The 27,677-nt window shown below is 44.8% G+C and overlaps 2 protein-coding genes across 6 annotated transcripts in view; one reads left to right on the plus strand and one right to left on the minus strand.

The window, feature by feature from the left end:
* The window catches only part of LOC129832230 (numb-like protein), a 79,636-nt gene extending 62,797 nt beyond the window's left edge, over nucleotides 1-16,839 (plus strand). For all 5 annotated transcript variants that reach the window (XM_055896140.1, XM_055896141.1, XM_055896139.1 and 2 more), the window contains 7 exons: nucleotides 2,264-2,338; nucleotides 5,869-5,943; nucleotides 7,835-7,975; nucleotides 8,421-8,628; nucleotides 10,768-11,031; nucleotides 12,863-13,042; nucleotides 13,526-16,839. In XM_055896140.1, the coding sequence (XP_055752115.1) occupies nucleotides 2,264-2,338; nucleotides 5,869-5,943; nucleotides 7,835-7,975; nucleotides 8,421-8,628; nucleotides 10,768-11,031; nucleotides 12,863-13,042; nucleotides 13,526-14,385 (1,803 nt within the window). In that variant the 3' untranslated portion in view covers nucleotides 14,386-16,839. The remainder of the gene's footprint in view (nucleotides 1-2,263; nucleotides 2,339-5,868; nucleotides 5,944-7,834; nucleotides 7,976-8,420; nucleotides 8,629-10,767; nucleotides 11,032-12,862; nucleotides 13,043-13,525) is intronic.
* Nucleotides 16,840-24,513: 7,674 nt separating this feature from the next.
* LOC129832227 (zinc finger FYVE domain-containing protein 1-like) overlaps nucleotides 24,514-27,677 on the minus strand; it is a 29,068-nt gene continuing 25,904 nt past the window's right edge. The window contains exons 10-11 of the mRNA XM_055896134.1: nucleotides 27,493-27,591; nucleotides 24,514-27,254 (exon numbers count right to left, since the gene is read on the minus strand). Coding sequence (XP_055752109.1) covers nucleotides 27,022-27,254; nucleotides 27,493-27,591 — 332 coding nt within the window. The 3' untranslated portion in view covers nucleotides 24,514-27,021. The remainder of the gene's footprint in view (nucleotides 27,255-27,492; nucleotides 27,592-27,677) is intronic.

Raw genomic sequence — 27,677 nt, forward strand, 5'->3', positions numbered from 1 at the left:
CGCGATCTACCCCTGAACTAGACTAAGTTAGCTGGCATAGCTCGCTTACAGCCGCAACCGAACAGCTGTTGTTTACAAACGCACTGCAAGTTCTTTGGGGTCCTCGTCAGAAAGCTGTTAAAAAGGTCTATAAAAATCTTACGTTTATTGGTCGCTTACACAGATTTCCAGGTGTTATAGCAGGTGCAGCGAAATGCTTATAGAGCTAGAAACAAGGCGAGTGTGTCTTTCGGTGCCGTCTTGCTACAAGATCATAGTAGTAGTGTTTGGAGGATGGCCAAAGGCTACACAAGGTGTCTCTCTCTCAATTCAATTAAATTCAAGGGGCTTTATTAGCATGGGAAACATATGTTAACATTGCCAAAGCAAGTGAAGTAGATAATATAGAAAAGTGAAATAAACAATACAAATGAACAGTAAACATTATAGTCTTGCTTAGGGGTCTCTTCTCCAGGTTTAGTTCTCTGTAGGTGATGGCTTTGTTATGGAAGGTTTGGGAATCGCTTCCTTTTAGGTGGTTGTAGAATTTAATGTCTCTTTTCTGGATTTTGATCATTAGCATGTATCGGCCTCTTTCTCTCTCTCACTTTCTCTGTCTCTCTCTCTTTCTCCCTCTCTTTTTTTCTCTCTTTATCTCCCTCTCTCCAATGTTCCCTCTAAACTGCACGTAGGCACAGAGTTCCCCAGGTTGCACAGAAGAAATATCAGCACGCGTGGAGTAGCATGCCCCTTTACTGTGGAAATTCTGATGGAATCAACCCAATATTAGCCACTTTCAATGCCACATACAGAAACAAAATTAAAAGACTGTATGCAAAACTAACTATACAAGAGATTTTGTTGTAGGCAGATCGCATTGGAGTAGGATTCTACTGCATTGACAAGCACATACTCTACACAGACCGGTGCAGCATAACCAATCAGAGCTGCAGTAGGCCTATATACAAATAGACCATTGCCATATATGGATCTGTGCCATTCACTTTGAACTGGACTGTTTTTACAGCATGAGCAGCCATGAGTAGATGCACTTGTTTTGAGATCAAGGTGAGAGCCACATGTAGCCACGTGTGCACATTTTGTTAATGTCCTTTGCTAGTTAGTGAGTTAATAGCCCAGATATAGATCATTTGTAGTCAGCAATGCTTCCTACAAGAGCACGAAAGGTGTGCATTTCTAGACATCTTTGAAAAGCAAGTCAGGTAAAGAGCTTTTTTGTCTTAAAGGGGCAGTGTTGTATTTTTAGACAGGCTTGAATAAACTAAGTAGCCAATAGGCAGTAACCAATAGGCAGAGGGTAGCATCTTTTGTCTAATTCTCTTTAATAATGGTATGGGAATAATTATGCATTTTATATTTTGTAAAGTGGTTTCTTGCATCAAACAGTTTCAGTCTGAATGACATTTTCTCCATTGTTTTGATGTTTAGCCACCCTGTTAGGCCTACGTTATGATCAAATATCCACAATAGCCACTTGATCACTGTTAAAACTAACTTAAAGCGAGTACAGCCTTTGTGTTCCCAGTAATCGTGCACCGAAAGTTGCACAGAATTTTCACAACTGTTAAAGTTTGTGCTCAGAAGACCTGAAATTTGCTCAGTGATGAAATCTTTTTGATGGAACATTGCCCCTCTCTCTCTCTTTCCCCCTCTCTCTCTCTCTCCTCCCCCTCTCTCTCCCCCATCCTCTCTCTCTCATTTTCTCTGTCACACACTCACTAAGCCACACATAACTCTAAATGGGGTAAATAAAGTGACTCATGCTTTCAAAAGGCCTACCGGTATACGGAAAGATAGTATACAATCTATTTGAGGCATCTTTTCGGTATGTTTTCCACTCTGCTGGCTTGGCTCAGAGAAATGGGTTTGTATTTGACAAAAAAACATTCTGGCAACCTAATTGTCTCTCCAAGGGCCTCCGACGCACCACAGGGAACTCTGGGGGACTGGAAATCTAATCCTGTAAAATGACTCTATCCTCCCTCATTCATCCTCATTATTAGCAGCTGACACAGTCTGGTGGCTCACTTTGGAATGGATTGACTTACACTGTTTTGTGATCATGTGAATGCAGAGGAGATTAACTACATTGCATAGGGTATTTGGACATATTTGTGTGTTCATGCAGTTTGTAGAAATCTTCATAACAGCCTTTGCATCTCTGAGTTTTAATGTATCTCTCATTCTCTCTCTTTCTGTCTCCATCTCTCTCTCTCTTTCTCTCTCGCTCTCTTTCTCACTCTCTCTCCATCTCTATCTGTAGTACCTGGGTCTGGTGGAGGTGGAGGAATCCAGAGGGATGCATGTGTGCGAGGAGGCTGTGAAAAAGCTCAAAATTGTAAGTATCGCTCCACTCTGACCCCCTGCTGATACCTCTCTTTTATGTATGTTTATGTAAGCTGCCATGTTTTGTTGTATAGGCTGGTATTCTTATCCTGGTGGAGTTATAAGATATCCTGCACCTTATACAGTAGTCCAACACACACATGCACACAAGCACTCACACTCACACACACACACGCACACACACCGATACACACACACACACACACACACACACACACACACACCGATACCACTGCAGTCTCTTGCTCCCTGTCTTAGATTTTGTCTGCTTTTTTCATTTCACCTTTTTCATTTTTTCCCCCTTCCAATTCCCACCGTTCCCTTATTCACCTCTTACCTCTTATCTCCAGATCCATATCTCCTCTCCTCTTCAGACCTCTACCTCTATTTTGTCTTGAAGCTCAGCCCAATCCCACCCCAATCATCTGCAGTAAATTCCTAATCTAAGCCCCTTGCTTCTCCTGTCGGGGCTGAGCCCTCCTTAGAATCAGTAATGAGCTCAGCTACTCAGACCTGACCATCCCCGTACCACAGCTTTAGAACAGACGCCTTCCGCTTGGCCCCCTGGGAAGGCAGGCTCGCCCAGGCCGTGCGAACAGTGTGACACAGAACAGGCCGGGTCACACAAGCACAAGCTACAAAGAGTGAAAAAGCGACCATAGCATGTGCTGCTGCCCGGGCCAGTGCTGCTGAGAAGCCTGGTATACTAGACAGGGTCTTGGGGATAGGGTGGCATGCAGTCAGAGTGGGGTCAGGAAGGAGGTGACACCCCCCCTGTCAGCTCCCAGGCTCTCCCGCCCTCTGGGCTCTGTCTTTAGGGAAGGAGTCGGGACAGCAGGCCTAGACCCATGGAGAAGCCCAGAGACGGCTCCAGTGTTTCACTGTCTTGTTTGTTTTCCCAGCCTGACTCCTTTTTCCCATCGTCTTCCATGGGCTTTGTCCACTGCTCAGCAGGGTAGTTATGTGTGTGCGTGTTCGCAATCTAGCGTGTGTGTGTTTCTTCTGTCCTTTAGCCTTTTTCCCTTCATCAGGAAGTCTGCTGCACCCTTGTCGTTTCCTTGGTCACTTTTTTTAACCTGTCCATACACTTATTCCCCTCCCTCTCTCCCTCTCTTTATCTTCATTCTGCAGTATAGCGATTGTCTGTCTGTCCTTTGGCTGGTAGTCAGGGAGGAACGCTTAGCTTCTCACAGAGGCTCTCCTCTTCCTCTCCCCCTACCTTTTCTCCATCGCGTTACCTTGTTTTTCACACGCTTCTCTATCTTTTACATCCTCCTACTCCTCCTCTCCTCTGGTTCATCTCTATCACTGCCTCAACTCTCTTCCTTCCCCTCTCCTTTACTCTCCCCTCGCTCTGTCTCTTCAGGATTATGCAAAATACTTACGCTTTATCGGTTTGCCACGCTTTTTTCCCCCAAAGTCATTTCCTGCAGCACTCAGTCTCCCTCGTCTCTCACTCTTCCTCTCTCTCTCTCTCTTCCTCTCTCTCTCACACACACACGCGCACGCACGCGCGCACGCGCACACACACACACACACACACACACCCTCAGTTGGAGTGCAAGAGCACTGCTCTCCCAGCTACCCTCTCATGTTGATGGTATTTTTAACCTGGCCTTGTTCTGGTGCCCCCTGCTGAATAGATTAAGAGGCTTGTGAAGTGAGACAGCCAGCTGGCTCCCCTCAGTAGGATACCCTCCTCTATTTCTCTTTATCTACTGCTTCCTACAGAGAAACAGAACAACTGGGACATGCATTCCACTATTGCCACTTGAGGACAATGAAAACCCTTAGATCTACTACACAGCCATATGGTTTAGGCCTCTGTTGATCTGACTGCACCAGCCATGCAGCATCAGTCACATAAGTTCACAACTGCGGATGCCGGGCCAGAGTGACAGAATGGCTCTGTGGTGTGACTGGAAGCCCCTTGGTGCTGCCAGTGCCCCTAGTGTTGCAGCAGGGCTAAATCCCAGCCCAAAGACCAGGGACCACTAATAATAGACCTAGTGTGAGGATTACACTGCCTTACACCTGTCCTTTCTCTCTCCTTCTCTATCACTCTCTCTCTGTCTCTCTCTCTTTCAGTTCAATTCAGTTCAAATTGCTTTATTGGTATGATGTAACAATGTACATATTGTCAAATCGTACTTTGGAAATTAAGTGATTCATTTACAATATTAACATAATTAAAATAATAATAATCAAGATTGTCAATGTGACAATCAGTAACAACAATAACGATAGCAATGGCATAGTGGACATGTGCAGGTTGATTGGTCTGTCAGAGGGTCCTGAGGCTCCAGTGTGTTAGTAGAACAGGTCTGTGAACTCAGCCCCAGGACCGGCTGGATGAGGGTCCTGAGGCTCCAGTGTGTTAGTAGAACAGGTCTGTGAACTCAGCCCCAGGACCGGCTGGATGAGGGTCCTGAGGCTCCAGTGTGTTAGTAGAACAGGTCTGTGAACTCAGCCCCAGGACCGGCTGGATGAGGGGACTTTTTTTCTTCTCAGCTCTTGGCATTGCAGAGCTTGGTAATTAAATGAGAGGGGGTAGCTGTATTTTAGATGTTTCTCAAACTTAATTGCTCTTTTTTATTGTATTATTAGTGGATATTAGCTTAATTCTGCCCTGCATGAATTGTTTGTAGTTTTCCTCTGGACACATAGGAGAATCAGAACTCAGCATGCAGGGTTTCAATGGGGTGTTTGTCCCATTGGGTGAAATCTTGTGGACCCCACACCTCGCTGCCATAAAGTGCAATTGGTTCAATGACACAGTCAAATAGTTTTAGCCAAATTTGAATAGGTATTTCAATTTGAATTAGTTTTTTAATGGCATATAATGCCCTGCCTTTCTCTCTTAGTTCATTCACTGCCTCATTTAGGTGTCCAGCTGAGCTTATTTAAACCTAAGTAATTGTAGTGTGTGCAGTACTCTGTATTTTGTACCAATTGAGAGCTTTGGTCTAATTCCCTGAGATCTGGATCTTCTCTGGAAAATCAATATTTTTTTAGGGCCCAGGTCTGGCAGTACTGCTCTAACAGGTCCAGGCTCAGCTGTAGGCCATGTGCTGTGGGTGACAGCAGGCACAGGTCATCTGCGAAGAGCAGGCATTTAACCTCTGAATTGTGGAGAATTAGACCAGGAGCTGAGGATTTGTCTAGAATAGTGGCCAATTCTTTGATGTAAATATTGAAGAAGGCAGGGCTGAGATTGCAACCCTGGCAAAGGCCTCGCCCATGGTTAAAGAATTCTCTTATTTTCTTGCTAATTTTGATGCTGCACGTATTGCCAGTCAGATTTAGTTGTGTCATATATTTTACCCCCTACACCACTTTCATTAACTTTGTAGAACAGTCTTGTATGGGTGGAAATATGATCAGTCATGCAATGTTTTGGTATAAATCCAATTTGGTTTTTACTCAAGACAGTGTGCTTATTAAGGAAGCTTGCATTTATAATACTACAGAAAACTCTCTCTCCCACTCTCTCTCTCCCCCTCTCTCTCTCTCTCTCCACAGAGTGGGAAGAAGACAGTGAAAGCAGTTCTGTGGGTGTCCGCAGACGGTCTTAGAGTGGTGGATGACAAAACCAAGGTAAGAGTGTGCCTGCAGGGCTGTTAGCATAAACGTGTGTGCTAATCATACATACAAACAAACACAGTCTGCTTCCAGATGTAAACAGTGGCTAAACATGAAACAGTAGCCTGGAACCATAGATACCCCTGCTCGTGGTCTCTAGCTCTGTAAGTCCAGATTTCATATGACAGAGCAAGTGTACCGAACTTTGCAGTATATTTGAGGTTTAAAAAGGCTTCTGAAGTTTGCAATTTCCACCTTAAAATGTCAGACTTGATGTTCCCTTACAAAAAATGTATCAACCCCTACAAACATTTCTATGAATTATAATCCACATAATAATTACCATTTCCTGTTGCTGCAGGATAATTATTCTGCTGTAGCAAACTGCCTCAAATTAAGATCCTACGTCAGTAGTAGGAAAAGTATGTTGGAAAGACAAAGAGAGAAAACTTCTCAGCAGGCGAGAAGCTGGCAGTCACTCCCCAGTCACTCCCCCTCTACCCTCCACCTTCTCCCCCCTTCGGCTGCTGCTCTCCCACCTCTCCTTACCCACCCCGCAGGTCTCTCTCTACCCCAGCCCTTTCCTAGGTCACCTGCCATTCTCAGTCTGGCCTGAGATTGATGATGTCACCCTTCAGGCTCAGTGCAAAAGGGCCGCAACGCGTGCATGTCCCGATGACTGTGTTTATCCTCGCAGGCCAGATTAGACTTACTTTAGACCGGACTGCTGAGTTTTCACACTTGTCATGTGTTACTGATGGATGTCAAAGGGGGCTTTGGGTAGGGGAGGGAGACAGTACACACACACACACACACACATAGTGTTTTATTTTTATTTGACAAACACACACAGAAACACACGCACACACCTCAGGACAGGACTGTCTGGCCGCTAAGGGCCCCTATTGCGAGTGCAATTACCCACCTTTCTTTTCAGGCCAGAGAAAAGAAGGGGGGGGGGGGGGGGCAGTCCCACTAAGCAGTCTTTTTTGTTTCCTGTGGCAGTAGACAAATGGACCCCCCCATCCTCCCTCAGCATCCCTCCACCTCCCCCCTTTCTTGTAATCCCATCTCCTGGTCCTCTCAAAGTCAATGTCAAAGAACACCACCGCCACAGAGAAGAAAGCCCCATTTCCCTCCACCTCCGTATCTGACCCATGTGACATGACTCAGCCCCCTTTCAGTTTTTCAGTGACATGCCTCTGAGTGATCCTCCACCCCCCCACAAACCCACACCCCTCACCTCTATCCACCCCTAGGCAACCCAGCACGCACGCACGTATACACACACACACACACACACACACACACACACACACACACACACACGTCACACACATAACCAGACGTTCACTTCCCCCACCAGCCTCTCTTCATCTACTAATTGGCTTTGAATGAAAATACTGTTATTTATTCCTTGCCCACTTCATTCATTCCCCTCTTCCTATTCCCCGATAGAAGAGTGGAAGGAAGTCCTTGGATGAGTGTGTGAGCCCCATTTCCCTTTCATCTTTTTGTTTTCCACTCTGACTCAAAGGGTGTCGGGGGCCACTAGTGGCATGGGGTGGGGGTGGGGTAAGAGAAGGGGCCCCTTCCTCACCCTATAGTCACTAGCCAAGACTCCTGAACGAGCTTGATACAGATTCTGGAACAAGAGAAAAAGTGGTTCTCCATGTTTTACAATATGTTTTTTAGAGCTGTAAACCAGATTTAGTACTTGAGAGTAACAAAGGTTGATTCTCGGGAGATTATCTTTCCTCGCCAAGTAATTACATTTGACATGACATTTTAGTAGGAGTGTTTTAATCACATGCATTCTCTATAGGCTACCATGTTATGTGTGATATGTTTCATTTATGACGTGGTCAAATCAGCCTTCTCTAACACGTCATCTCTTTGATTTTAGGACCTCATCGTAGACCAGACCATTGAGAAGGTGTCCTTCTGTGCGCCCGACCGCAATTATGACAAGGCTTTCTCCTACATCTGCCGTGACGGCACCACACGCCGCTGGATCTGCCACTGCTTCATGGCCCTGAAGGACTCGGTGAGGGTGTGTGTGTGAGTGGGCCCAGGCCCAGCGACTAGATTAATCCAATCCCCGCATCGCTCGCCCAGAGATTAAGATTAGGATTACTCTAGGGTTATCTCTATCTCAATTGCTTCTTGGAACGCTATCGACTGTGACCTTCTGGCACTCTGAGCCACATTTCCTCCAGGGTGATAACCACTTTTATAGCATAATGGAATGAAAACGGAGTGCCAAGTCATCCCTCACAGACATGGTTCTGGTTTGATAAAGCATTTTCCAGTAGGGAAATTGACTGGCTTTAGGCTATGTTCAGACTTGTCAATTGTGTATTTTTTTGTATTAGTGCCCATTCACACATAACAGAGTTTTACAGACACCCAAACATGCATGCGCCCACGTACACAGACACACCAAAAGGGAATTGAGGAGGGGTGTTGACCGGGTGTGTTGTGGTCACCAGGGCGAGCGTATGAGCCACGCCGTGGGCTGTGCCTTCGCCGCCTGTCTGGAGAGGAAGCAGCGGCGCGAGAAGGAGTGCGGCGTCACAGCCTCGTTCGACGCCAGCCGCACCTCCTTTGTGCGCGAAGGCTCGTTCCGCGTGACGTCGTCCAGCCAGCAGGGTGGCGAGCGCGATGACATCATGAAGCAGCTGCAGGACAAAAAGAAAGGTATGACTCATCAGGAGATGAAGAGCAGCACAGACACACAGACAGAAACATCTGTCACTCACATTCTAATGTATCACTGGAAAGTTACTGGAAAGTCAAATGTGTCCTGTGTTATCGAGCTAACAGGAACAGGAGGATTCACTCACTGTTGATCGTTGTTGTTGTTCACCTCACTCTGAAGTGTAACAACACATATACTGTATGTTGGCAGGTAGTAACCTTTATCAGTGTTATTGGCTGTAGTGGTTACTAGTTGTAGTCCAACATTAACCCAGGCCAATATAGTCCAACATTAACCCAGGTCACGGTAGTCCAACATTAACCCAGGTCATGGTAGTCCAACATTAACCCAGGTCATGGTAGTCCAACATTAACCCAGGTCATGGTAGTCCAACATTAACCCAGGTCATGGTAGTCCAACATTAACCCTGATCATGGTAGTCCAACATTAACCCAGGTCATGGTAGTCCAACATTAACCCAGGTCATGGTAGTCCAACATTAACCCAGGTCATGGTAGTCCAACATTAACCCAGGTCATGGTAGTCCAACATTAACCCTGGTCATGGTAGTCCAACATTAACCCTGGTCATGGTAGTCCAACATTAACCCTGGTCATGGTAGTCCAACATTAACCCTGGTCATGGTAGTCCAACATTAACCCTGGTCATGGTAGTCCAACATTAACCCAGGTCATGGTAGTCCAACATTAACCCAGGTCATGGTAGTCCAACATTAACCCAGGTCATGGTAGTCCAACATTAACCCTGGTCATTATAGTCCAACATTAACCCTGGTCATTATAGTCCAACATTAACCCTGGTCATTATAGTCCAACATTAACCCAGGTCATGGTAGTCCAACATTAACCCTGGTCATTATAGTCCAACATTAACCCTGGTCATGGTAGTCCAACATTAACCCTGGTCATTATAGTCCAACATTAACCCTGGTCATTATAGTCCAACATTAACCCAGGTCATGGTAGTCCAACATTAACCCTGGTCATGGTAGTCCAACATTAACCCAGGTCATGGTAGTCCAACATTAACCCAGGTCATGGTAGTCCAACATTAACCCAGGTCATGGTAGTCCAACATTAACCCAGGTCATGGTAGTCCAACATTAACCCTGGTCATTATAGTCCAACATTAACCCTGGTCATTATAGTCCAACATTAACCCTGGTCATGGTAGTCCAACATTAACCCTGGTCATGGTAGTCCAACATTAACCCAGGTCATGGTAGTCCAACATTAACCCAGGTCATGGTAGTCCAACATTAACCCAGGTCATGGTAGTCCAACATTAACCCAGGTCATGGTAGTCCAACATTAACCCTGGTCATTATAGTCCAACATTAACCCTGGTCATTATAGTCCAACATTAACCCTGGTCATTATAGTCCAACATTAACCCAGGTCATGGTAGTCCAACATTAACCCTGGTCATTATAGTCCAACATTAACCCTGGTCATGGTAGTCCAACATTAACCCTGGTCATTATAGTCCAACATTAACCCTGGTCATTATAGTCCAACATTAACCCAGGTCATGGTAGTCCAACATTAACCCTGGTCATGGTAGTCCAACATTAACCCAGGTCATGGTAGTCCAACATTAACCCAGGTCATGGTAGTCCAACATTAACCCAGGTCATGGTAGTCCAACATTAACCCTGGTCATGGTAGTCCAACATTAACCCTGGTCATGGTAGTCCAACATTAACCCTGGTCATGGTAGTCCAACATTAACCCTGGTCATGGTAGTCCAACATTAACCCAGGTCATGGTAGTCCAACATTAACCCAGGTCATGGTAGTCCAACATTAACCCAGGTCATGGTAGTCCAACATTAACCCAGGTCATGGTAGTCCAACATTAACCCTGGTCATTATAGTCCAACATTAACCCTGGTCATTATAGTCCAACATTAACCCTGGTCATTATAGTCCAACATTAACCCAGGTCATGGTAGTCCAACATTAACCCTGGTCATTATAGTCCAACATTAACCCTGGTCATGGTAGTCCAACATTAACCCTGGTCATTATAGTCCAACATTAACCCTGGTCATTATAGTCCAACATTAACCCAGGTCATGGTAGTCCAACATTAACCATAGCAAATTGTACTCTCCAGAGCCCCCGTGTACCATCCCAGCCATCCCCCCTGGCACCTCCTCACCCCCTGAGGGAGCGGCCTCGCCTGTGGGGCAGGGGGTGGAGCACGCAATCCCGCGGCGCCACGCGCCCATTGAGCAGCTGGTGCGGCAGGGCTCCTTCCGGGGCTTCCCGGCCCTCAGCGGGAAGAACTCGCCGTTCAAGAGGCAGCTCTCGCTGCGCCTCAACGACCTGCCTTCCAATCTGCAGCGCAAGACCGCCGACTTCCAGAGCAAGAACCCAGGTTAGCTTCACCTCTTTATGTTAGCTTAGCTAAGTCTCTGCATTCTACGATCTAGGACAAAGAGTGGTTAGCCTCACCAGTATAGGACAACATAGTCCTGCAATGCCACCCTTCCATGTCGTGTTCATCACTCGGAGGAAGCCTGGAAATCAAGGCTAATGTCAATCAGAGTCTGGAGTTTTCCTGTCTTCATGACCTGACCAGGGATAATTCAGGACTTTTTCCTGGTCAGATCATGGGCCAGGAAAACTCTGAACCCTTATGACAAAGTATGGTGGTGTTTATAATTATTAGTATTTGATCAGGAACAAGTGAAGCCAGAGATTCATTGATTGGGGTCATAATAGCACTGAAGTTGATCATCAGTGTGTTATTAAAGCTGTGGCTGATTGCTGTGGCTGATTGCTGAGTCCGATTGCTGAGTCCATGTAATGGTTCTTTTTAACAAGTATAATCATTAGGATTCCCAGCACAGCTTTGTTCCTGCTGTAGTGAGGTAGATTAAACCTCTCAGTTACGTTGATTATAGTTATTATGAGCAGACCTCAGCTTTTAATCATTAATAAACACACATTTCACCTCTGATGGTTGCAGCACAATTGTACCTGACATCTATTTACATTCATGTATGCAGCAGTATCAGTACTAGCGTTGTGTCCAGAGATTCTCTCTTTCGTATAGGATCTGTACCTATTTGAATCCCACGCATGCATAGAAGACACGCACCCACGCACACACTTAGCTAGCAATAGAAGCCACACAAGCATGAACACACAGCAAGCACAGGACACATGTACGCACACCCACACACACAGTGGCAGCTAATTTCACTACCTCCCCCCTCCCCAGTAGTCCGCCAGCTCTCTCAGTGAACAATGTGTCTATAAATAGTCTCCACTAGACCAGTCCCTCTACAGCCGTAGATCCAGGGATTGTAGTACACACAAACACACACACAATGATGTACACACACACACACACACACGGATGCACACAGGCATACACACACACTACACTACTACATAGAGAAACCCCACAGCTTCTCCCGTCCTCTTTGAACCCTATGGGCCAATCAAATGTTCAGAAAGAGAGACCTTACAAGGCAGGCCTGTCATGAACAAAGCCGTTCACACTGCTGTCTCCAGACAGAAAAACACATCTGCACTCGGAGTAGTTCTTCTAAGCAGGGTCATTCATTAGGCACCAAACAGAAGAAAACGGACTGAAACAGGGAGTGACTACTTAAACCTGTCCAATAATATATGGACATTTTCATTTTCCGTTGCAAAAGGTTTTGCTATGGTGTGCCCTAATGAATAGGACCCAACAGAGAGACAGTCCAGCGGGCGCTTCATAGGAATTACATCCACCACTGACCCCTCTGGTTCTGATTGGCCCCACAACTCTCTCTGCTCTCCACAGGCTTAGCTCACTCTCTCTGTCAGGGACAGAGAGAGTTGTTAGGAGAATTACACAAATGATGTGCTATTTTTTTTTACTATCTACTGGCTATAGGTCAAGAGGTTTTGCCTCTGTTTTCTACACTAAGGATTTAGGCTATAGAGAATCTCATGCATGAATAATAGACTGGTCGGGTGGGTTACAGAATAACTTTTATTTTCTTACTTTGAAGTACAAAAGATGATGTGGACCTCATAGGACCACGGGAACAGATTACATTTCAATTAAGGGCTTAGAAATGTTTACATCCGGTGTCATGTACTTTAATCCTATATCATTATATAAGTGTATGTTTGGCCCAAGACTTTAATCTTGCCATCAAATCATCCAAAAGATAGCCAATCCTCAAAATCCTTCTCCCCCTCTGTAGTCCCAGAGATGGATCTGTCCGTGTGTGGCGAGGCAGACAGCAGCATCAACGCTCTGTGCAGCCAGATCAACCATTCCTTCACCAGGCCCTCTGAGGAACTCTTCTCCAACCCCACCCCCAACGGCCTGCCAGCCTGCACTGTGCCCCCAGCCATCCCCCCTCCACCCGCCCCCCTGCAAGGTAACTCATTGACTACCTTATCAGTCTCTCTCTATGAGCTCTAGTCTGGCTTAACATGTATTGTACAGCTCAACTCCAACTTTGCATTCGGAATGTGTTTTTATTTGTAATGTTTCTAATGCTTGTAAGGCTGATTTGCCTGAAAAGTGTCAGTTATTTGTGTGTATCTCTGTGGTATGCTATAGCGTAGGTCACTATACAGCCGGCAATGCAGCTTTTCAAAGTCCCTCTCCCTGATGTTTGTAGAGATCCCGTTCATGGTAAATTCTGCGCATGTCGGCTCAATCCTTGCATTGAATCCCGGCCCTAATCAGAAAAGTCTGCTATAGGATGTGTGTGTGTGTGTGTGTGTGTGTGTGTGTGTGTGTGTGTGTGTGTGTGTGTGTGTCCTCTGTGCTTGTCATGGTAAAGCGGTAGAGAGATCCAGCAGCAGGGTTGATGTAACATGTGATTAACGTGTTGCTCTCTGCTTCTCTTCCACAGCCACATCCTCCTGGATGCAGGCGGAGCCCCCGGTTCAGTCCCCTGTCCACAGTGGACACAGGAGGACGCCCTCCGAGGCTGAGCGCTGGCTGGAGGAGGTGGCCCAGGCCGTCAAGGCCCAGCAACAGACCCCCAACCTGCCCCCACCACCCATCCAGCCCACCCCTGCCATTCCAGGGCCACCCATGTCAAACGCAGCTATGTCTAACCCACTTATGTCTGGCCCACCTATGTCAGGTGTGCCCATAATCGGGGCATCCATGCCAGGGGTACCTGGCTCCCTGCCCACTTCCATGCAGCCCTTTCCCTTGGCGTTTGATGCCACTCCTGCGGCCGTGAGCCTGTATAGCCAACCACCCCTGCAGCCAGCGTTTGTACCCATGCAGGCCTACATGCCCGCCCTAGCCAACAGCATGGTGTACTCCAACGCCAGTGTGCCTGTGGTGGGCATCACGCCTTCCCAGATGGTGGCTAATGTGTTCTGCACGGCAGGCGGCTCTACCGGCGGGCCTTCCATGGGCATGGGCACAGGGCCCAAAATGGGCACGCTCACCGGCGGGCACCGCCACTCTTTCTCCGGCCAGCCGGGAGGGTTCCCTATGTCACCCTTCGGAGCTCATCCCACCGTCAACGGCCTCCCCCACAACATTCCCACCTCCCCCGCCACCATCATGCAGAACGGCACCAGCAGCAGCTGGCCACCGGAGGGCGCACAGCAGGCCAACCCGCCCCCAGCCAATGCCCAGGAGGTTGATCGCTTCGAGGCAAAGTGGGCCGCGCTGGAGACCAAATTGCAACCCAAGGCGGCGCCCAACCCTTTCTCCAATGACTTGCAAAAGACCTTTGAGATCGAGCTTTAACTCTGTATTAACCCAGGTCGGGCCACTGCATAGACTATGATGATGCAGACACACAACAACAATGAACCACTCCACTCCCCCCCTCCAGCCCCCTGCCCCTAAATGCTGTCGCTCCCCCTCTTCTTGATTTTCTCCTCCTCTGTTGAGACCCCAGGATGTAAATTGGGTCTGAATGCAGGGGGGACATGATGACTGTGTATGGGGTTCCTCGCGATGCATTCCATGGGATTTCTAGCAATCATGTTCTGCGTGGGGATCTGTGGAGGAGCCAGAGAATATGGACACATCACACTGAGATGAGACACAGAGAGATTATGTTGATGTTACCCAAGCACAGCAAAGGCCCTGGTTGACTAGCCAATGACACGACTCGATGGTGGAGACCCCAAAGGAGGCGTCGACCAATAAGAGTGACAGACAGTTTGATTGCCAAAATGGTTATATTTATGATTTTTACTTAGCTTTTAACCGTTATAGTTTTACATTGTTGTTTCTCCCTGTATTTATTTTTGTGGAACCTGAAAGAGAAGGAAAATAACTAGCAGCTGTAACTGTGTCAGCGGAGAGAGCAAAGAGAGGGAGTGAGTCATGAAACGAGAGGCTGGAAACGAGTGTAAATAGCATGCTTTTTTCACCCTCTATTTATTACCAATCCATGTATAACCGTCAATTTGCTATTCAACCCAAATGAGTCACTGTTAGCTAAATCACCATGGTGATCTCACCCCTCTGTCCCAGTGCCACTCCACCTGCAGGGCAGACACACTAGAACCCTAGAACATTCTGGAAAGGGTCCAAATAGTGCGGCACATTCCAAGTTGGTTGGTTGATTTGCATGATATTCTAAAACATGGTCACCCCCGTACGAGTGTAGTCAGTCAACACTATAAGAGTCTATTTAGAAGTGTTGAGCCTAAGATTTAAGAGATATGGGATGGGAGAGCTTCAGCACTTCGTAAGATAAAGAGGGTAAGTTTGGGGTGAGTTATGATGTTGTTTTGTCACTGGGGCTGTGTTTGAAATGGCACCTTATTCCTGTATAGGGCCTTGGGCAAAAGTAGTGCCTCCCAATAAGCACAGACGTCAATTCCACGATGGTTCAACGCAATTTCATAGAAATGACGTATATACAACGTTGATTCAATCGGTGTGTGCCCAGTGGGCTGGGTCAAGCTGCACTTCTGAGATAAATGGACTACAGTCAGTTTGTAGAGGCTTCTGGATCCAGGCTCTTGTCCTGAGGCCATTGTGATGGGCAGAAGTTATGGCACCTGCTGTGTGTGGTCTACCAGGCTGAGTAAAGATGCCTAGAGGAAGTGATGAGTCATTTACCACTTTAAACAGACAGAGGAAGGCATCCATCTTTGTAGAGGGCAAACAAAGACATGAAAGTGACACGGATAGTCGGGGGGGAAGAGAAAGAAAAGGAGAAGGTGAAAGATAGACGGAGAGAACGAGGGCATATGAGAATGAGTTTGAGGATGTGGGCTTTTGAAAGGCTGTGATGAACTGAGAAAAGATGAAAGAAGGGGTGGATTAATCAAATACCATACAGGCAAACGGTACGTTAAACAGACTGGTTGTTTCATTCCTTTAAACTCCTTTCACTGCTCCCAAACAAAGACACTTCTGTTAGAATTATAGTCACCATGCATTTAGAGCTCCATAGAAACAATACTTTACTGTTTGATCGTAATCTCAAAAGAGGCAATCATTTCCTTCCGTGACTTTAGTTTAAAACACACAAAGACAATAAATATGCAGTATACTATAGCTACAACCCCATATTGGAATTTTAGCCCATTTGGCAGGACTTCCATTGGCAGGTCAAGACGGGGCAAACGCATGTGCTTAGATGAGATGGTTTATGCTATTTGCCATTATACTGCTTTATGTACGATCCTGCCCTAGACAACAGGAGTGTCTGGGAGTGAGACGGAGTGGGACCCATGGGACCAGTGTTATTGAATGGACATCACAACTAGACAAACAGGCTCCATCCATCCCGCTCTCCTGGTCATTAACTCCTTAGGACTCGGCCAATCAGGCTTTGTCATTTTTACATGCGGCACAATACTGGCTGACATGCATTCGCTTTCGCAAAGATATAAATCACCAGTGAGAGGCCCATGTTTTTGCTCATTTAGACAAATCGATTTTCTAAATTAATTCTCTCCCCGTCTTTTAAGTGAAAAAACGTAGTCATTCATGAAATTGCTGTTTTTATTTCGTTAAATTCCCGTTATTTACACGCCCTCTAAATTAAAATGTAGGTTAATGACGTTCAGAATAAGAAACTAAATTACCTCATAAACTTGATTGTAAACCATAGTGTATTGATAACAAACCAGTGGAGTTTATTTTTATTCTTTATTTACAGAATTTTGTATTTAAACCTACATATTTGTATTGTAATTACATTGTACAAAGATAAATAAATAATATAATATTAAACTTGTGTTGGTGTCTGTGTTTTTGCATTCTGTATCATGCTCGCCCTCCCTTTCTCCCAATGCAGGTCAGGTACCTGTCTTATCCCCACCAATTCATAAGAACTTTGTCTTCACCAGTACTAATAGATCAAATGTATCTGCACCCTGTGCCAACGATGATGCATGTACCACTGGCATAAAAAAACACTCATGTAAACTGTCTACTTCTAAAGATGGTCAACAGTTGAACAGCACCAGTCATTAAATGCAGTAAATTATCTCAAACCTACTGTATGCCCTGAAAGTTATGGAGTTAAGCGTTGAAGAATTCTCTCTTATTGAACGCATTGACTACGCTTGCCAACTCTACCACTGTTCACAGGACTCGTAGACCAGCCTTCTCCAGTGTCTTGACAAAAGCTCAGGCCACTAATGCGACCAGACAAGGCCCCTTTTCTTTCCCAAGGGCCATGAAAAAGAGGACAGCCACAGAACACTTGAGTCATTTTAGTACTAACTCTCTCGTCATTGTCTTTCCCCAACGGCTCACTGCAGTGCTGAGGAAGAATCTGGACAACAACAAACACAACAAAGACACAGTCAGAGAGAGACAGAACGAGGACAGGCCCCACTACTACAGAACAGTGCAAGGGAAATGGGTTGCCATAGACACAGCAGTGAAAGGGTAATTTATAAACACCCCAAAACTGCCAGAGTAGGCAGAAAAAGCGTGATACATATATAAATTAAACTGCCATAAGGAAAGAATGTTGCTAGAAATAATAAAGCAGACTAATGTGTTCACATGTAGGCCAAATCCTAGTGGTGTCTGTCTGGCCTGGGGAGACGCTGTCATCTAAGACTCCTCACTGTTTCTATTATGGACATGCTGTACTGCAGGGCCCATATTCATAAAGCGTCTCAGCGTAGGAGCGCTGATCTAGCATCAGTTTTGCCTTTTAGATCATTATGAATCAGATTACATTGACAGGGGGGGACCCGATCCTAGATCAGCACTCCGACCCGGAGATGCTTTATGATTACGGGCCCAGGTGTTTGAAAATGAATTCCTGCATTTAATGAGATGGGTGCATAATCCCCTAAAGTCATTAATTAAAAGAAACCCCTAAACAATAAAAACCAGTGCAATTTTATGCAATCGGTTTTATCTGCTTTCCATCTGGTGCGTCACACAGTGCAGTGAGTGTGTGATGGCAGTATGTGATAGAAGAATCAGAATCAGTAATCGTGTTTGTGTAATAGCTCTTACCCAGATAGTGGAATGAGCAGATAATACGTTCACTGCTATTGTTTCTAGTGTTTTTAGGATTGGTGCATGGATACTGTGGCACGTCTGTTTCCAGATCACATCTGTTAAAAGTTGCTTTACCACCGTTAGAATAATGTTGGTAATTGCTATGGATGTGAAATGTAAGCGTTCACACGTGACCTTTAAAGTCCTTGAGGTAGAGAGGGGTGATTAAGTAGATTCATTACATACGTTGAGACATTGATCAGTTCAGAGTCCATTGTTCTCGCACGTACAGTCATTCAACAAGGTCATTTGAACATATGAATGATGTATTTTAACATTTATTATGTTCCTTAAAGAATCCTTTATCTTCAGTGTAAAAATGGTGGTTTGAAGTCGGTTGGCACCAAGCAACCTCAAAACACACACACACACACAACCATTCTAGAAGGTTGGTTGATATTGTTGCCTATGAGGCCTGACTGGTTGGATACTCAGTGTGTTTTCCTCACCCCCTCCCACTCTTTTCCCCACCATTGTGCCCAAACCTGGAGTTCTGACTGGAGCCTTGGCACTGCCCAACCACACTGGCGCCATTTCATCCCCTGCCAGCAGCTGTCATTCATAAATACCAAGCCTGATTGCTGTTAGGGTGTCCCAGGGAGGACATGATGTCCACGTAGACTACCCATAGACCAATATGGGTAGTCTACAGTATGTGGAACTGACAATATGCATACAACTAACCTATATTGTACCTGTTCCATCAGGGGTTTATGACCATCATTGGGAATAAAATAGACTTCCATAGTTGGAACAGTTGCCGACTACATTTGAACGTAATGCTTAGATTTTTCCGCCACCTTCATTGCTGTCTGAATCTGAGTACACAACAGATGCAAGACGTTATGCAATTGTTCAAAGCTCCTGTACATTATGTGATGCAGTAAGGGTCATCACTAGTGTGTTTAATCTGCAGTCTGCCATCCTGATCTCATGCTGCCTGCTTCTACTTGGGATTCATGTATTACACTAAGCCAACATGGATAAACAGTTGGCATGTACATCATCATTCAGTCATCATTCAAAACAGACAAGATTAAATTGAGTTAACCATTGCTGTCAAAACGTACCATGGTTCAATGATATCAGTAGATATCTAGGCCATAGTGGCTCGGCTGCCTACTTCAAGAAATCACTGTCCAATCACTGTCACTTTGTCAGCCACTGCGTTATGACGCTACAGGCAGAGAATGACATTGCTGTTGATGTACCTCCACCTAGTGGCGAGAAAGGATTATTGCGCATTACACAACTGATCCATTTTGCATTAGTCATTGTAAGAGCGTCATCTAACATAGAAATCTCTTTTGTCCCATATCCTTCAGCAGGTTAACTCTGTCTTATGTCCACACTTAGTCACATTGATAAAATTAAGTAGTTGGAGTAGGAATCGTTGCGGTGTGTGTTTGGTTGTGCGCATGACCACACTACGTATTTCATTTCTCCCGTCATAATATAATATAGGCCCCATCACCTCTCCATTATGCTCCAGAACTCACACATCACAGTGGGCCGCACCTGCAATGTGCTACGTCATATATTAAGGGTCGGGTGGTGCTCTGGGTGCATGTGAAATGTGAAAAGATCTGATGTGGTTAGTGAAAAAAATATCAGAATTCAGCTGCCTGTGTAAACGCAGCCTTAGATCCCTGCTATCCTGCTCACTGAACCCTCCTACTAATCACAATGCCACTAATGGATTAGTAGAACAGAACCATACATCAAGATCAATGTAACCTTCATGCTGGCTCAGGTTAATTTAATCCAGTATTTTATCTTAATCCAGACTCTTTTAGACCATAATGGATATACAGTAGGTGATCAGGTGCTGTACTTCTGACCTTCCTCTGCCTACATTATGCTACAGTCAGTCAATTCAGGAAGTGATTTCAATTTCTAAAATGTAAACAACTTTTGATATACAGTAGGTTCTCCATTTTAGTTTATTGAGAAGTCATTGGAAATATAAGCCCTTTCTTCAATTGGAATTGTAATTTACTTTCTGAATTGGCTGACTTGGATTCCAATTGACCCCAACCCTGCTACAATGCTAAACCTGAGCCAGTTGTAATAAGATACCTAGTTGTAAGCTACTTCATATTCCTAATCAATCTATAGCACATTTCCTGTTTATGTCTCGTCTTTACATGGGAATAGAGGGTAAGAATGTGTTCCTTCCGTAAAGGAGGCATGTTTTCCACGAGGGGCATGAAACGCATCATGGCCAAATCCATGTATATACTATAATTGGTCTGATCCAAGGAAATGGTTGTCATTTCATGGCTCTTAGTCTGATTACCACCCTCTGTTATCCCTGAGAGAAACCTACACAGAAAAACAGACCAATCACCTTCACATGGCCTTGGTCCTTCAGGAACTAGCCAATCAGAGGAAGAAATAGAGCGATGGCCCAGGGCGCTCCGTCAACAGAACCTCACAGAACCTATGTTCCCGTGTCAGATTTTATACCTTCACTCCACTGTGGCTGGTTTTCTACAGCTTGACCGGACATCACATCAGTTCTTATGCAATTCAATTATTTCTAGCTTGACCTGACATTTATGAAGAAGGTTGAGGGTGGAATGATCTAGAGAAATTGCAGAGCTAATGGCCTATATGTACATAATGGAGACAACCTCACTGTAACACTGCTTTCTAGAGCCAGTACTGTTGGTCTGTCTGCTTGCCTATCCTCCTACTGATTGGCTGTGCTACTTGTGGTGTCATCTGAAAGTACATTAGCAGTGCCCTTAGTCAGAGAAAGGAGTGTAGGAAAAACCAATGATTTTGAGTGAAAACCTTCTTCCATCAGCAAGGGCATTGAAGATGAAACGTGGCTGGGTCTTTCAGCATGACAATGATCCCAAACACACCACCCGGGCAACGAAGGAGGGGCTTCGTAGGAAGCATTTCAAGGTCCTGGAGTGGCCTAGCCAGTCTCCAGATCTCAACCCCATAGACAATCTTTGGAGGGAGTTGAAAGTCTATGTTGCCCAGCAACAGCCCCAAAACATCATTGCTCTAGAGGAGATCTGCATGGAGGAATGGGCCAAAATCCCAGCAACAGTGTGTGAAAACCTTGTGAAGACTTGTTTGACCTCTGTCATTGCCAACAAAGGGTATATAACAAAGTATTGAGAAACTTTTGTTATTGACCAAATACTTATTTTCCACCATAATTTGCAAATAAATTCATTAAAAATCCTACAATGTGATTTTCTAGATTTTTTTTTCTCATTTTGTCTGTCATAGTTGAAGTGTACCTATGATGAAAATTACAGGCCTCTCATCTTTTTAAGTGGGAGAACTTGCACAATTGGTGGCTGACTAAATACTTTTTTGTCCCACTGTAGTACTAAAACACTTGTGTCTCTCTTGATCCTAGGTCCTGGCAGAGTTGTGCAGACACAGGACAACTGAGCTTTGGAGGCATACGCAGACTTAAAGAGGAGTCCGTAATTTGCTTTCTAATGATCATGATCTTTTCCTCAAAGAAGTTCATGAATTTATCACTGCTGAAGTGAAAGCCATCCTCTCTTGGAGAATGCTGCTTTTTAGTTAGCTTTGCGACAGTATAAAAAATACATTTTGGATTGTTCTTATTTTCCTCAATTAAGTTGGAAAAATAGGATGATCGAGCAGCAGTGAGGGATCTTCGATACTGCACGGTACTTCCAAGCTAGTCGAAAGACTTCCAGTTTGGTGTGGCGCCATTTCCGTTCCAATTTTCTGGAAGCTTGCTTCAGAGCTCGGGTATTTTCTGTATACCAGGGAGATAGTTTCTTATGACAAATGTTTTTTGTTTTTAGTGGTGCGACTGCATCTAGGGTATTGCGCAAAGTTAAATTGAGTTCCTCAGTTAGGTGGTTAACTGATTTTTGTACTCTGACGTCCTTGGGTAGGCGGAGGGAGTCTGGAAGGGCATCTAGGAATCTTTGGGTTGTCCGAGAATTTATAGCACGACTTTTGATGCTCCTTGGTTGGGGTCTGAGCAGATTATTTGTTGCGAATGCAAACGTAATAAAATGGTGGTCCGATAGTCCAGGATTATGAGAAAAAAACATTAAGATGCACAACATTTATTCCACGGGACAAAACTAGGTCCAGAGTATGACTGTGGCAGTGAGTAGGTCCGGAGACATGTTGGACAAAACCCACTGAGTCGATGATGGCTCCAAAAGCCTTTTGGAGTGGGTCTGTGGACTTTTCCATGTGAATATTAAAGTCACCAAAAATGTGAATATTATCTGCCATGGCTACAAGGTCCGATAGGAATTCAGGGAACTCTGTGAGGAATGCTGTATATGGCCCAGGAGGCCTGAAAACAGTAGCTATAAAAAGTGATTGAGCAGGCTGCATAGATTTCATGACTAGAAGCTCAAAATATTTTTTTTTTTAGTAAATTGAAATTGGCTATGTTAGCAACACCTCCGAATTTGCAGGATGCGTGGGGATATGGTCACTAGTGTAACCAGGAGGTGAGGCCTCATTTAACACAGTAAATTCATCAGGCTTAAGCCATGTTTCAGTCAGGCCAATCACATAAAGATTATGATCAGTGATTAGTTCATTGACTATAACTGCCTTGGAAGTGAGGAATCTAACATTAAGTAGCCCTATTTTGAGCTGTGAGGTATCACAATCTCTTTCAATAATGGCAGGAATGGAGGTCGTCTTTATTCCAGTGAGATTGCTAAAGCGAACACCGCCATGTTTAGTTTTGCCCAACCTAGGTCGAGGCACAGACACGGTCTCAATGGGGATAGCTGAGCTGACTACACTGACTGTGCTAGTGGCAGACTCCACTAAGCTGGCAGGCTGGCTAACAGCCTGCTGCCTGGCCTGCACCCTATCTCATTGTGGAGCTAGGGGAGTTAAAGCCCTGTCTATGTTCGTAGATAAGATGAGAGCACCTCTCCAGCTAGGATGGAGTCCGTCACTCCTCAACAGGCCCGGCTTGGTCCTGTTTGTGGGTGAGTCCCAGAAAGAGGGCCAATTATCTACAAATTCTATATTTTGGGAGGGGCAGAAAACAGTTTTCAACCAGCAATTGAGTTGTGAGACTGCTGTAGAGCTCATCACTCCCCCTAACTGGGAGGGAGCCAGAGACAATTACTCGATGCCGACATCTTTCTAGCTGATTTACACGCTGTTGCACTATGTCGCGCTTGGTGACCTCTGAATGTTTCATCCTAACATCGTTGGTGCCGACGTGGATAACAATATCCCTATACTCTCTACACTCGCCAGTTTTAGCTTTAGCCAGCACCATCTTCAGATTAGCCTTCATGTCGGTAGCCCTGCCCCCTGGAAAACAGTGTATGATCGCTAGATGATTCGTTTTAAGTCTAATACTGCGGGTATTTGAGTCGCCAATGACTAGGGTTTTCAATTTGTCAGAGCTAATGGTGGGAGGCTTCAGCGTCTTAGACCCCGTAACGGGAGGAGTAGAGACCAGAGAAGGCTCGGCCTCTGACTCGCTGCTTAATGGGGAGAACTGGTTGAAAGTTTCTGTCGGCTGAATGAGCGACACCAGTTGAGCATTCCTACAGCATTTCCCTCCAGAAACCATGAGAAAGTTTTCCGTCTGCGAAATTACCTTTGCCTAACGATTGCGTCTGAAGCTAGGCTTGCAGCAGCTTCAGACGCAAGGGTAAGCTATCCTCGCCGTAAGGCGATCGTTTTCCTGTATATTATGAGTACAGCGACTACAATTAGAAGGCATCATGTTAATGTTACTACTTAGCTTCGGCTGGTGGAGGTCCTGACGAACCACGTCCAGATAAAGCGTCCGGAGTGAAAAAGTTGAGCGAGGGAAAAACAAAAATTATAAACGGTAATTAAAAAGTTAAAACCTTAAAGTTGTCAGGTAGCAAAGTAAGGTTAGCAAATGGATTTAATGGTGCTCCGTGGGATGTTCAAAGTTTCTGATATTTCTTTATAACCTAACCCTGACCTGTTTGGAGAGCTCCTTGGTCTTCATAGTGCCGCTTGCTTGGTGGTGCCCCTTGCTTAGTGGTGTTGCAGACTCTTGGGCCTTTCAGAACAGGTTTATATATACTGAGATCATGTGACAGATCATGTGCACACAGGTGGACTTCAACTAATTACGCGACTTCTGAAGGTAATTGGTCGCACTAGATCTTATTTAGGGGCTTCTTAGCAAAGGGGGTGAATACATATGCACGCATCACTTTTCCAATTTTTTAAAAGTTTTTTAAACAAGTTATTTTTTAAATTTCACTTCAACAATTTGGACTATTTTGTGTCTGTTTAAATTACGGGTTGGCATGCAACAAAATAGGAAAAACGGGGTGTGAATACTTTAGCAAGGCACTGTACGTTATTGTGAGAAGAAAACTGGTCACACACTGGTTGAACTGTATTTCAACATACCTCTTTATTTAGGTTGATGGGATGACATTGACTCAATGACGTTGATTCAAATATACCATTTTAGTATCAACATTTAAAGATAAAATAAAACATCTAATCAAATATGAAATTCAACTTAATTTCAACCACACCAATATACTGTATATGGAATACAGGATGTGGAATTTTCAACGCACTTACAACATAAACATAGTTCTGATGATTATGTTGAAATTTGATTGATGTAACAACCTGTTAGTCAGGTTAAGTCATTGTATTTAAGTTTTATCCTAATTTCAATGTTTACTATGCTGGTTGAAATGAGATGAACAGTACTGGTTGATGACTTTCTGGAAATCCAAATGTGTTTTCCACATACATTCCACGTCAGAATAGGTTGACAAATGACGTTGATTCAACCAGTGTGTGCCCAGTGGGATGGCTTCAGTTAATTAATATTCAGACAAGACTGATTTAAAAAAAAATCAAGATTGTCATATACCCAGAATCTCATAGTATATACACATTGAATAAAACAACAATTGGTTATGACGATACAGAAGGCCAGTATTATAGGATCCAGTACTTTGTAAAGAGAATAAAATCTGATGGAGAAATTAAATTGCCTTTTTCATTCGGCTAACATGTCATGTCAGTCACATCAACGGATACTGGATAGATGATATTACTGCAAATGCAAATAATATGTGCTTTACATAAGCAAGTGATTCAATTTGAGATTTCTTCCAATAATAACACTAGCTAATAATTCTAATAATAAAACTGGTTGTTTGGATCCTGGATGCCTGATAACAGTTCCATCATGACATGTTCATGTTGCTGTCCGAATCATCTCAACTCGCACATTATTTCCCCTGGCTTCCAGACTAGCATATATTTTGGTATAGCGGGGTTAATATAAACCTCGCTGTCTGCCTGTCCAACCTCGGAAACAATGTTTAACTCTTCAATTTCTCTGTGACCAGACGAGACAACCTTTTCTGAGCTAGGCGAAATCACGCATTAAAGCCATTATCATGAACAAATCCAAGTAAATGCCAATAGAAAACAGCTCAAACGAAAATGTAGCTAATGTACGGTCATTCCAGGTTCAATGTTTGACTTGACTGAGCTGAAGTTGGCTAGCTAGTGACACGAAAGTTATCCTGCTTGCATAGCAACCATTTTGTTTAGTAGAACTGACGACCATCCTGTTGCATAGCAACTATGAAAATCTTTAACGACTAGGTCGCATCTGTAGCAACATGACCAAAAGAACAACCAGATTTTTGTCCGCACTATATCTCCTGGTAGAATAATGACATTTTATGAATTTACTTATTAAAATAATGTTAATGAAAATATGTAATTCATTGTTATTTTAATATGTTGGTAACAGATTTCTAAAAACAATAAGGCACGCAAAGGCAGTGCTGTATCATGAATACAGTCACAGGCAAATGGGTCGACTCTGCTCTAGCGTCGGGCCGAACAACGCCATTTACCTTTGACTGAATTCATGATACAGCACTGCCTCTTGTGCCTTTTCACTAACTAAACCCTCAGTATTCATAAAAAATAATGTGCTTGTTTCAAAACATCAATGGATCCCAAAAGTGCCTACCTGTTCAGATACTATACCCCTTTCACACTAGTGAGCCGAGCCCAGCAGTACAGCACTGGTTAATAATCCACCCTAGTTGCTGGAACCATGCTGGAAAGGACAATGTTAAAGGAAAATACATGAGCCAGCACAGTATGGATGGGGTCAGCAAGACAGTGTGAAAAAGGGTACTAATGTCAACTGGAATGTCTGCATGTGACATCTTTATTCATTTTCCTGTCTTGTGCATCAACTCAAAACCATGGCACACTGCCCGAGATCACATTCAGGGAGGAAGAGCATGTTGTGATGTCACTTCATGTGTCTCCTCTGTCAGGTTACAGGGCTGTTACTTCTTGGTGTGGTCTGAGGCAAAGGCTTGGCTGGCCACTACAGCCCACAGCTGAACTAAGATCTGATCTAACTCATCAATGTTCAGCCAATCCCAACAGGTAAGAATAATATTAAGATTCTTCCCGGTTGCAAGTAGAGAGATCTGTGTGCAAACAGAAAAGTTGTCGGGCTAATGTCTTTCAGTGCAAACAGTGGGCTGTTTGGAGGAGGTTCTCTGAGTCTGGTAGGATTGCACATCTTCTACACTCAGTCATTTACAACTGTCGCAGCTGTCCAGTTGTCAGACGTCCAGTTCTTGTCCCGCTAGTTTAGTTCTTGGTTTTTAGGCAGTCGATATCAGATGAGGCAGTCCCATGTTTAGAGTGCTACTTCAGCACATTACACTCGAGTGCCTTCCCCATAGGGCAGGGGTCACCTGGATTGGGTATTTTTCTCTTAAAATGGTCAGTGGCTCATAGTGCATAGCGAGACAGAGATAAGCAAAATGTGGTGTGCCGTGGCGTCTCACCAGATTTCAGATACCTAGTAGCACAGTATCCCTGGTCTCTGCCCTGACCTCAGAGGCTGCCCTTGAGGCTGGCGCAGTCGTCACAGACGCGGACAGGGTGGTCCCAGCCACGGGAGGGCACTGGGCGGCTCTTTGAGGAGCAACCGCTGCAGACACCCTGGCCACATGCCCGGCAGTGGTGCTTGGACATACTGGGGGTGAAGGCTTTGCTGCACTTGTGGCACTGCACGATCTGCTGGTCGGGGATCCAGTAGTCAGGCCGGGCCACTCCCTTCACAAAGCCTGGAACATGGAGGAGAGCGAGATAAATAAATAGCTGTTTATTGACAGTCAGAGCAGAGGATAAAGAATATAATATTAAATGTTGTATCTTGTGGATTTCTGTCTGCATATGCGGTAAAATGTCTATGGTTCCTGGTGTGAAGTTTTTTCCAAGTGTTTTTGTGAATACACAGAGACATTTATACTAGCTAGCTTCATTTGTGATGCGTTTCTCAAATACGACGCTAGCAGTACTCACACAGAGGGTAGTCCACTGCAGTGGTGACCATGTCTAGAGTAGACTGGGCCACCTCTGTCACCCTGCGGGCCATCAGCCCCCGTGGCTCCACCACAGACACTACAGGACACAGAGAGGGACCAACAAAGCCATCAGGATCACTGAAAAACATGTTCTTTTAACCTCTATATAACTAGGAAGTCCCT

This window comes from Salvelinus fontinalis, chromosome 33 (assembly GCF_029448725.1).
Source record: "Salvelinus fontinalis isolate EN_2023a chromosome 33, ASM2944872v1, whole genome shotgun sequence".
NCBI classification, from domain to species: domain Eukaryota; kingdom Metazoa; phylum Chordata; class Actinopteri; order Salmoniformes; family Salmonidae; genus Salvelinus; species Salvelinus fontinalis.